General features: G+C 37.5%; 1 protein-coding gene across 1 annotated transcript in view; it reads right to left on the bottom strand.

The window, feature by feature from the left end:
* Positions 1-12,574, bottom strand: part of Ush2a (usherin) — a 618,626-nt gene that overhangs the window by 115,937 nt on the left and 490,115 nt on the right. The window contains exon 55 of the mRNA XM_048356772.1: positions 167-274. Within this exon, the coding sequence (XP_048212729.1) occupies positions 167-274 (108 nt within the window). The remainder of the gene's footprint in view (positions 1-166; positions 275-12,574) is intronic.

Raw genomic sequence — 12,574 nt, 5'->3', positions numbered from 1 at the left:
CATACACCTGAAAGAAGGCTGAAGAATGAAAACCTTGAATATTATTTACTTTGTCCCTGTCAAGTTTATTCTTCCTCCCTTATTTGTTATTGAAGAGTTTGTAGAGTTTCACCTTAAAATGACATATGAAAATTCTTTTCTCATATCATGGCTATTTTTCCATTACCTTCAGGGGCTGCCTGCAGTGTCTGACCTAGAAAAGGCTCACTGGAAGTGCATCCGGCAGATGTACACGCCGTCAGTGTGAAGCTGTAGTTGGTGTATGGCTGGAGACCTAGAAAAGAGCAAGCAAGAAAAAAGTACATCTTGAGAGGATTATTTATGGCCAATTAAGCAGCAGAAGTAACATCAGAGTTGAAGATATGATATTTAAAAGGAGTTAAGATCCTTCTTTGAGACATGTTTGTGTGGTGCATGCCAGGCAAACATTCTATCTACATTCTTTGACCGCTAACACCCTTTTCATGAAGATATGCATTTCAGCAGTAGTTAAATGTTGATAGAAATTTCATTGATGGCTGGTAAAAGAAATAGATTTGCAGTCAACGAAGAGACCTTAACATTTCTATGATCCATCCACCTTTCTCCTGACTTCCCTCTACAGGATGTTCCAGAGGACTTGAACTGCTTATGTGACTAACGTACTCCACCTCCCCAAGAGCCCACCCCCTCTTTAAAAAGCTCCTGCGGTCTTCTTATTTTGTTTAAAAGTCCTTCCTTAGATTATGGTTTAAAAAATCTTTCTATCACTTCTACCCATGGGGATAGATAGAGCAAATCTAGTTTCTTTTCCATGTGACAGTTTTTCAAATATTTGTAGGCAGTTACAAAATCCCCCTTGAGTTTTCTTCTCTCCAAACTAAACACCCCAGGTCCTGAAACTGCTTCTTCTGTGAGTACAAGTCAAAAATTACTTTAAAAAGTTAGATTCATTATTTTCTAGCCCCACACTGTATTTCAGTTTATATGAATACCAACCAACCACTTTTTAAACTTGGCACTTTTTTTATCACTTGTGCTCACTGTGTATCATCTCAGTTTTTTATTTTCTTCATTTGATGGATTTGTCTTTGCACATGGATTAAGGATAACAAGCTGAGCAGAATAGAGTTGGTTTCCTTCTGTTTTTATTTATTTATTGTCAAAGTGAAGTACAGAGGGGTTACAGTTTCATTTGTAAGGCAGTGAGTACATTTCTTATCCAACTTGTTACCAGCTTCTTCATCCCCCCCACCGACTCCCCCTTCCCCTCTATTTTTATTTAGAATTTGATGTGATGTGACATGGGAATTGCTTAATAACATCTCAGGGAAAAGGAATGACTTAATCCATTTACGACAGAAATTGTGAGTGGCTATATTTCACCACTCTGTGACTGGTGACCTTGGACAAGTTACCTCTTTGCCTTGGTCTACTGATCTGTAAAATGGGGAATCACTATAGCATGTAGCTCATATGAGAAGATGAAATGAAATAACCAGAGTAGTATTTTATATGAGTAGAAGCAACATTAAGACTCAGCAGCTTTCAACAAGGAGTGTATTGGAACTTACAAGATCTTCCTTTCATTCTTGTGAAAGTTCAGTTTCTTGAATTTATTTAAGAGATAGTTGTTAGCCAATCTGTCAAACTATTGAGTGAAATTACAGCCCAGACCTAATAATTTTTACGTGCATTTAAAAAATAAGCTTCTAACAACATCGTCATGTGTTCATTCTTATGGTAGTATGATTCTTCTTTTAAATATGTTCAAATGACATATTGTCACTTTACAACTTTGGCTTTCATGCTACATTCTTTAAGATTTCCACCACTTTATCGAACTAATATACCTAGCCTTTAAAAATGTCTTTAAATTATTTTATTCTTTCCTAGTCTTCAATATTTTCTGTTTCTCTGTGCCTTTTTATTTGTTGTCTTCTCTTCCATGTTGTAATGTAGCCTCCAGAAGAATCAGGACTTTGTTTTACCTGTGACTGTCCTTTGGGTAGGGTACCAAGCATAAAATAGGTACTTGTTAAGTGAACACAAAAAAAAAATGATCCAATTCACTTAGAATGGTAGCTGGTGCCTGGTTCCTCCCCTAAAGCAATAATGTTCTGATGCTGGAGCTGCTATTGCTTTTAGCTTCAAGGCCCTTTGTGTTTTCTTATCAATTTAGTGATAAGATGCAGGTGCTTATTTGATTATAATCTTCCATTTGGTTGCTATGGGGGATTTACATAATTTTGATATTTACCTGATTTATAGAGAAGGAATAGGACTAAAGATCTAAGCCATACCCAAGCCATAAATGTTTGATAAAAGCTTATAGGAAAATGCTCAGATTATAAATATAGAGCTCCAAAGGGAAGGGAAGGGAATTTCCAATGATGAAAGTTAAGGTTGTAGTGGCAAACTGATGTAGCTTGACAACACACTCTTTTTATTCTCAATGGAACGGGGGTCTGGACCATTTTAACAGGTATTCTATCTAGCTTTCTCTGTTAATCTCTGAATGTAGAGAGGATACCTTTTTTTTTTTAATGTTTTCCCTCTTTAGTGACTACTTTATCAGTTTAGTATTGGTTACCTGTTATTGACAAAAGGTCAAACTAATAAATGCTCCATAAGGATGGCAAGGGTATGAGGTTATGAGACTCAGATGTCTTTGTGAGTGTTAAGTCATCACCCTTGTGGTTTAACAGACAGCCTCTGTCCCACTGAGCCTGAGATTCTTTTTGTTGTTGTTGTTGGTTGTGGAGCTCAAACTTAGGGCCTGAGATGTTTCACTCAAGGCTCTCGCTCTACCACATTGAGCCATAGCTCCACTTCTGGTTTTGTGGTTGTTAATTGAGATAAGAATCTCAGGGACTTTCTTGCTTGGGCTAGCTTTGAACTTTGAGCCTCAGATCTCAGCCTCCTAGTAGCTAGGATTACAGGGGTGATCCACTGGTGACCAGCTTTGGAGATTCTTTAATGTTGTATAATGATAATCATCAATGCTCAATAATAATAATAATCTATGAAATTTGTGAATAATAAATTTTTCCTAATTCTTGTCTGAAAGCCAGATGCAATTATAGGAAAAGGGAAGATATAATGAGGCAGTTCATCCTCAAAAGCATTTTCTGGAGTATTTTGATAAGAACAATGACTTTTCCTCTCTTTCTAATTTTGTTTTCTATATGGCCTAGTTTAAGACATGTCATAGTCTTTAAGAAATGGTGCTAGGAAAACTGGGTATTAATGTGGGGAAGATTGAAACTTGACCCTCCTCTCTTGTATGAAAAGTCAATTTCACATGGATCACAGCCTAATACCAGACTCAAAACTCTGAAATGATAAGAAGAAAGCTAAAGGGAAATCCTTTATGGCATTGCTATAAGCCATTTTTTCTTTTTTGATATCACACCCAGACAGAGAAAAACAAAGCAAAAGCAAATAGACTTCAATTTAGCAAACTAAAAGTCAAAGGAAACAATCAAAGGAGTGAAGAGAAAACCTACAGAATAGGAGAAAATATTAATCTAACAGCTGATTAATTTCCAGAATACATAAGGATCTAAAATGAATAACAACAAAAATAAGTAATGTAGTTGATAGAACTGGACAAATGTTCTGAACAAACACATCTCCAAAGAACTGTATTTCAATGTTTAGTAGGCTGAGTCAGGATGATTATAATTTTAGGAATCATAGTGAGATCCTGTGTCAAGCATGCGTGCAAACAAACACACACATTCTCTCTCTTTTTCTGTATCTGTCTCTCTCTCTCTGTCTCTCTCTCACACACACACAAAACCAAAGGGAAAAAAAGAGTAGGAGGTGGTGAGGAGGAAGAGGAGGAAGAAGTGGAAGAGGATGAGAAGGAAAGGAAGAAGAAAAGGAGAAACATGAAAAATGTTGAAGCAATATGAAAAAAATATTGTGTTGATAGTTATCAAGGAAATGCAAATCAAAACTACCAGATAACATCTTGCCCTAAAGTGGCTACTATAAATTTTTTTTTCTAAATAAATACTGGTGAGGAGGTGGAGAAAAAAAAAAACTGCCATACATTGTTGACAGGAATGCCAATTAGAAAAATCATTATGAAGCATAGAATAAAGGTTCTTCAAAAAATTAAAATCCAGTTGATGTACCATGTGTCCAGTTATTGTGTGTGTGTGTGTATGTGTGCATGCGGGTGTGCACATGTATGTGTAGGAGGTATCTGTACTTGTGTGTTCATAGAAACACTATTCATGGTAGTGAAGATATGGAAATCAGCCTAGTATCTATTGTTAAGTGAGTGGATACAGAGAATGTTATTTAGCTATAAAGAACCAAACCCCGTTATTTGCTGGAAAAAGATGGGTGAAACTGGAGGATATTATGTTTTATCAATATGTTAAATAACCTGAGCATAGAAAGAAAAGTGCTATATGTTTATTCTCTTATGTGGAGGTTAAGAAAAATGTCCTTGGGATTACTAGAGGTTGAGCAGGAGATGGGGGTAGAGGGACAAAATAAGCTGAATTTGATCAATGCACATGATAGGTATGTATTAAAGTAAAACATTGCACTCTAACGATATGTACAAACAATACAAGTTAATACAACTTAAAATATATGGTGGTCTCAACTATTTGCAGAAGCTTAGTGTTAAAATAGAGCAAATGAACAATTTGGAGTCTAGATGCTGAACGGGAGAAAGGATGGGAAATTCATTCTTCTTCTCTGTTGGCAGTTTTGAACTGAAAATGTGATATTATTCAATCAATGGAAACTTAGATGGAAGATCAGAACTTTTGCTTGAAGAGTCAGGAGTTCCATTTTCAGCATACAGAGGTTTAGAATGTCACAGAGCTCAGAAATAAAAAGAATTTGTACCCTGGAAACATCATTTGGGAGATTAAAATAAACAGCTGATTATTTTTTGTTTACTTTCATGGGTCAGTAATGTCAGTTTTTAAAATATATTTGCTTTAAAAAGACAGTGGTGTGTGTGTGTGTGTGTGTGTGTGTGTGTGTGTGTGTGTGTGTGTATGTGTGTGTGTGGTGTGTGTGTGTGTCCCAGTATGGGCTTGAGCTCAGGCCTTCCTTAGGGCTGACATTCTACCACTTGGGCCACACCTTCACTTCTAGCTTTTTGCTGGTCAATTGGAGAGTAATTAATTAGGTGGGCTTTTTCTGCCTAACCTGGCTTTGAACTAGGATCCTCAGATTTTAGCCTCCTGAGTAGCCAGGATTACAGGTGTGAGACACCAACACCTGGCCTAAATAGTATTGTAATTGACAAATCTCAATTGTATATTGAAATTTTACAGCTGTACTTAATTATACAGTATATTTAGTTGGATATTGTAGGTGCAGTTGTAGCTGCATTTAAAATGAAAGAAATATTTTGAAAGATGTAGTTCAAACATGAAGTCAATACAAAAACTATAAAGAACAAAGAGAAAATAAAGCTCAAGGTTGCTTTTGGTGGTTGTTCTATTTTTTTTTATTTCTCTTTTCATTGTACTCTACATGTTAAATGTACTTTATGAGAGTTACATTTATTTTCAAAGGAGTTAGTTACAAAGTCACATAAGTTAACTCTAGCTAAGTTTATTGAATGCCTAATACTAGCAGGCTTTGTTCCACAGACAGGAACACAATCAGTGAATGTCCATACCACTGCCTGATTCACATAGTCATTTTTCTGTATAAGAGACTACAGAGAGTTCAGAGAAAATTGTGTATGAACACAGAGGTAAGGAAGGGACAAGACCTGGACTAAAACTGGTACACTTGGGGGCAAAAAAGAGAACCCAGAACAATTGGGTCAAACTGCCTAGCTGGATAATACAAATAATAACATAGGTAGCTCAAAGCCCAAGGAAATCTCTAGTAATACACACACACACACACACACACACACACACACACACACACTCCAGTGTAATATACATTCAATATTTTCCTTTGAGCATTACTGTAGTCACATGTTCTAATACTGTAGTAGTAGGCAGAGCTATTTGAGGACCAGGGTCTCAGAGTTAGCCAGCTTGCATTCTAGTCATTACCTACTTATTAACCATGCTTAGAGGCAAGTTTTCTGGCCTTCAAGTGCTTCAGTATTTATATCTGTAAATGAGGGGCATAATAGTTTAAATTGCTTAAACTAGGTTACAGATTAACTTTAGGGTAAATAATATCTAAATCCCTAATTTTAATTGTCTATATGTGTAGCTCTTATATTTTTCATATAAGGGTCAGATCACCAATAGACCGGGTTTCAGTTTCAGTTATCTACATGTAAAGTAGCAGCTGCTATCAGGTGGGAAGATTTACATGAACCCGATAACCTTTCAAATAAAGGACTCTGTAAAACTCAATAAGATACACACATTTCACTAGAATATGCTGTCACTTTAAGTAAACCCCTATTGGTAGTCCTTAAAATGAGATATCTACGAACTATTAGCAACAGGCAGTGAAAAGGGCACACCAATTGGAAACTACTCATGAATTGATCAGGATGAGAAGAGGGAAATAAAGTGATGTCTCAAAGGAACCATTCTGACTGTAACACAATCCTGAAGTCAAAGAGTAGAAGGAGAAAAGAAAACATCATTCAAGTGCTCAGGATCGAATTAGACAAGTAGGAAATAGCAGTTGTAGGGTAGAGAAAGGCAAACACATGGAGAAGAGCCAAGCATTTAACATTTCAGTACAGTGAGGATAACTGTGGCTGCAAATTACCTGAATTTCCCTACAGGGAATCATGTTCTCTTTTAAAGGAAAGAAGCATAATATAACCAAACGCATTACAATTACACTTCAAGAGTAAATGTGTGTTAAAAAGGCATGCGGAAAAAGTCTGCCTATGGTTCATAAAAATATGATTTGGCAAACGCAACCCATGACTATGTAAGTTACAATTCATGTACTCTATCAAGAACAGCTTGCTTCTAATTTTTAATCTCCAGATAAATTGCCAGGAAAAGGCACTTTGTCCATTATAATTTCAGACAGTAAGTGCTATTTCAAAGCATTCAGTCAATGATTCTATACTACCACTGGTAATTTTCCAAAAAAATATGTTAAAGTGCTAAAGAATATGAAATTTAAGAGGCTTGTTCCTGGGGACTAAGAAGGAGTTTCGGCTATACTACTATACAGTAAGATGACTAGAGACAATGATAATTTCCTTTATATTTCAAGAAAGTGAGCCAGGCACCAGTGACTCATGCTTGTAAATCCTATCTATTCAAGAGGCTCAGATTTGAAGATTGTAGTTCAAAGGCAGCCTAGGCAGAAAATGTCCCTGAGACATTTATCTCTACTTAACTATCAAAAAGCCAGAAGTGGAGATGTGATTCAACTGGTAGAGCAAGAACTTTGAGCAAAAAAGCCAGGGACAGAACCATGACCTTAAATTCAAGCTTTCATACTGGTGCATGTGTACACACACACACACACACACACACACACACACACGCACACACACACACAGAAAGGTTTGGTAAGTTTTTACCAGAAAACAATGATAAGCATTTGAGGAAACATCCATTTACCCTGACTTGAACATCACACAATTTGTACATATAGTTGAAACATCACATACTATTCAGATTTTATGTGACAATTAAAAATTTGCAACTCCTTGAGTTCCTTGATAGGCCTGGTTATTGATCAGTGTCACCATGAAGAGGCTCCTGTTACCTCACCAAGTTCTCTTTCTCTATTGTAATAATGACATCTTTTTGACCCTTACTTGCCCTTGGCCTCACTAAGTGATCCCCTTCTGAGCATCTTCTCTCATGGAGATTACCAGAAACTTGTAGCATCCACTGGCAAGCTTGTCCGTGCAGAGCAACTACTTGTGTCTGTTGTAACTTACCTGATTTCAAGTGAAACTCTAGGTTCACAAAGCTGACACACGAAGGCATTGTGGAATTGCTTCAGAGGCATCTATGATACAGTTAAATTATGGCACACTTTTATATCATCTAGCTAAGAACTATTTCTGTAGTTGCCATGCAAAATAAAGTCCTAAGTTTCTGGATGGGACCATTGATTCCCAAAGAAATCCCATTCTATTCAGCCCATTCGATTGAGTCCTTCCATGGGCAGCCATTTCCTGTGTTAGTGTTTTATGAATTCAGTTCACACGTGGTGTGATCCAGATATTACCACAAGAAGTCTCCCATTAAGACAAACACTAGTGAGATAATGTTGTTGCTTTCTGTTCTGATTACTCGCTTCAGCTGATTTGAATCATTAATTCTATATTTAACGTGAAACATTAGCTATAGCTTGGAAACCTCTCCCCAATAGAGAGCAGATCTGTCTCAAGAAGCACATCCATTTTTTAGGGGTCGGATAGGGGGTATATGTTGGCATCTTGGTACCAGGGCTTGAACTCAGGGCCTGGGAATTGTCTTTTAGCTTTTTCATCAAGGCTAGGGCTCTACTACCTAAGTCACATCTCCAATTATGGCTTTTTCTTTTTTGGGGGAGTGCTTTATTAGAGATAAGCATCTCATGGAATTTTTTGTCTGGATATTTTTGTTTTTGTTTTTGTTTTGTCGGTTGTAGGGCTTGATCTCTGGGCCTGGGTGCTGTCCCTGAGCTCTTCAGCTCAAAGCTGGTGCTGTACCAGTTGAACCAGAATGCCGCTTCTGGTTTTTTGAGTAGTTTATTGGAGATAAAGAGTCTCATAGACTTTCCTGCCTGGGCTGGCTTTGAACCTCGATCCTCAGATCTCCGCCTCCTGATTAGCTAGGATGACAGGCATGAGCTATGGTGCCCAGCACTGTTCTGGTTTTGAACCAGGATTTTCACACCTCAGCCTCTTGAATAGCACGGAATACAGAAATGAGTCACCTGTGTCTGGCTGAGACACTTCTTTTTTTTTTTGGCCAGTCCTGGGCCTTGGACTCAGGGCCTAAGCACTGTCCCTGGCTTCTTCCCGCTCAAGGCTAGCACTCTGCCACTTGAGCCACAGCACCGCTTCTGGCCATTTTCTGTATATGTGGTGCTGGGGAATCGAACCTAGGGCCTCGTGTATCCGCTGGGGAATCGAACCTAGGGCCTCGTGTATCCGAGGCAGGCATTCTTGCCACTAGGCTATATCCCCAGCCCCTAAGAGACACTTCTTAAATGAGCTATTTCTTTGGTAGACATGCTCCAAATACAAACCAGTTTTACCATTATTATTCAAATGGGCACTAAGGAAAGTTCTGGCATTTGATTGTAATAGCAATATTTTAATAAATTGCTTTCTTCCTTATAATTCACTCGTAACAAAAGGAGGCTCTCCTCTGCATCTTCAGGCAGAGCTTTCTTTCCAGTCTAAAATCAGACTGTAGGCATATTCTGTGACAGAAAATTATGACAGTGTTCAAATACATGCATATATCACTGAGCAAACAGGCTGGCGACAGCCAGAATTAGTGACTGCTTGGCCAAAGAGCTTGAGAATATCTGGAATTTCAGGGAAAAGGTTTTTAATCCTTAAAAAATAGTATGATCTACTTAGCCGTTGATGATTAGTTTTTACTGTGGTATTATTTCCATTAGAGGCAGGTTTAGAGAAAAGGAAGCTGAATGGTTGGTGCTATGCTACTTATATTTCAATTTTTTTTCAAATATCCAGACATAGAGTTAGTTTTCTTCAGGATTTGGGAAAATGCATATGAGGTCAATCATCATATCTGTTTCCACAGTCCAGGGTTTAGTGGTCAGTCATTAGATGGGAGAAGGTAAAGGCAGCCTAGAGCACTAAAAACAACTATAGAAGATGCTACTGATGCTTTTTGGAGCACACAAACACCACTTGAGTTTTCTTTCTCTCTGTTTCAGTGAAAGCAATAGACTGTCAAGAATTCCTGATTGCCAGAGGGTAGCATCATCAGAGGTTTGCAATTGCTCTGTGCAGCCTAAGGTCCTGTGCTCAGTTTTCACCATCCTGAAATTCTTAATTGTTCTGAAAAAGGACACCTGAATTTTCCCTGGGCAATGGTGTCCTTGCCAGTTATATAAGCAGTCCTCTTGGAGATTTAGATGTGTTTGACATTTTTTAAACCAACTATTTAATGGGATATAACCATTTATATATTATAGTTTACTATTCAGTTTTCTCTCAACAATTATTTTTGATTTTACTAATTACCCTGATAGGTTCTAGTAATACAACTGTGGAAAAGAAACTATTTTCTCTGTATTAAAGGAGATTTATCTACCATCACAGGAACAGACAAGATACTATAGTAGATATTATTTTAATAATATCTATTAATAATAGATATAGAAGCACAGAGTACAGTTATATAAAAGTAAAATCCTAGGCCTGGCACTAGGGTGGCTTATGCCTACAATCCCTGTTATTCAGGAAGTTTTACAGAGGTTGGCTGTTTGAAGCCAGGCCAAGCAGAAGTGTCCTCAGGACTTAATCTCCGATTAACCAGCAAAAGGCTGAATTTGGAGTCATGGCTCAAGTGACAGATTACCAGTTGAGCAAATAGACCAAGAAAGCTTGAGACTCTAAATTCAGATGTTAGTATTGGAAATTAAGTAACTAACAAATTAACTAAATAAATTCCTGTTACAAGGGATTCCCACATGATGTTGCATTGTTGCTGTGTTCTTCTAAAGGTAATGTGTTCTATCTCTGTGTCATTGCAAGATTAGCATTACACTTTCTGCTATCTACACAAGGTATTGCTAGGGTTCATGTTATTTAGCTCCAAACATTTTCTGAACCTCTCCGAGAATAGAAAGGAATACAAACTGCTCTCTCTATGCTATTTTAATGGGCACATCTTTTGAGTAGAATGCAAAGATGAGCCACTTTTATTTAATCATTTTGCAAATACTGTTCCCCTGGGTTAGAGACACCTAGGCCCTTACCATGCTTGTTGCTAAACAGGGCATGATGGATTCAGTTATTTTCTCGGTGGATTTAATAATTTAGTTAATCCTTTTACATTTCTTCCATACCCTTAGCTCACATTAGAAGGCCAGGGTATCAAGTAGTGGTGATCCGAAGCAAAACAATGCCGGAGCTGACATCCAGATTGTTCCGTATGGGTGGGAGGATGTGTTTAGTAATAAATGATACGAAAAGGTCTTTTATTGACAAGCTGTCGAGCGTTGTTTGCATTAGCGAATAGGAGAAGATGATGGCTGCTGTTCCTCCTGATCCCATGGGGACTGGGCTCAGTAAGATAGGAGAAAACGCTTCAGTTTACTTAAAGCATTGATAACACCTCTAAATAATTAACTGAGGACTTCCTGTCTCCAATTACTTAATGCTTTCTTTTAAAAAAAAAACATCTTGAGAGGATTATAAGCAATTTATGGATTTCACATGATGAGTGCATTCGGCCACTATTCCCACAAAGCATTTAGGGGATCATGTTTCTAAAGCTTTGAGGTAATTAAAAATAAGCATGGAGACAATGGGACTAAGGCAAGGTGCTGATTTTCCCTGCTGTCATCCTCTGGACCTAGATTTTTCAGGATCTGGGAGGACCACAGGCTACAGCTTCATTAGTGTGCTGTTGCTTAGGGAATGCCAAGGTTTTGGAAATGATGAGAAAATCAAAACATTTATCCTAGGGGGTTTCAGGCAGCTCTTTCATCAAACATTCAGGGATGGAATGGGAAATAAATTTGATTATTTTACTTCATTCCATGAACTCCATAAAATAGTCATTCACATCATAAAATACTTCCGGAGTGTACTTAGTCAGCTAACCATGGAACTGAATTTTCCTTGGCAGATAAAATGTGTAACATTATAGAGATTAAGGATTTAGATACTCTCATGCCTAGCACCATTCTTGTCCCAGAGGAACTGTGTATAGGAGGCGGTGACTGGGTAAAGCTGCACTCAATGAGGTACGTCTAAAAAGAAAAGAAAGGGAGAAAAAAAAGAAAAAAGAAGATGTAATCTCTGCTTAAGGCTGTATTGTGCAAGTGAAAGATTCTCTAAATGTATGCAAAGTAGACCACCGGGAATGTTCAAATAGCTCGAAAGGATGTTTTTCCTTTTTCCTTTATGTTTTAATAAAACATGGAAGTATGGAGGAAAATCTTCAAATGTTTATTCCAATGAAAGAGTTGATGATATTTGTGTGTGTGTGTGTGTGTGTGTGTGTGTGTGTGTGTGTATAAATTCCTCTCTGACATGAACATATTGATTAAAAATGACAACGAAAGGAAGGGACAGGCAGAGTGAAGGAATGTAAAGAAAAAATTTGCAATTATTTTATAATTAATGAGGTGATCAATCTTGTGGTTTTGAACACTATAATTGAATTTGGTCTGCTGGCATATAAAGACTGGTTTGTGAAAACTGTAATCCATTGCATAGATAATTTAAGGCCAGTTCTAGCTAATTAAGCAGAGAGAGACCAGAAGAAATATTTCTTTAGCTTTGGATCTGTTTGTTGTAGAATCTTTAGTCACACAAAATCTTCATAAGTTCATGGAGCTTGGGATTCACAACTCCAATATTGGACCAAACTCCATTGTTTCCTTCAAACCATCTTTAGGTATGCACCATTATGTCTTACATGGCTTTTCATTGTAGCATCCAAGATATCACATTTGTAGG

The sequence above is a fragment of the Perognathus longimembris genome, chromosome 11 (assembly GCF_023159225.1).
Source record: "Perognathus longimembris pacificus isolate PPM17 chromosome 11, ASM2315922v1, whole genome shotgun sequence".
Classification (NCBI taxonomy): domain Eukaryota; kingdom Metazoa; phylum Chordata; class Mammalia; order Rodentia; family Heteromyidae; genus Perognathus; species Perognathus longimembris.
Note: the sequence above shows the minus strand (reverse complement) of the source record. Positions and strands in the feature narration are given on the sequence as shown.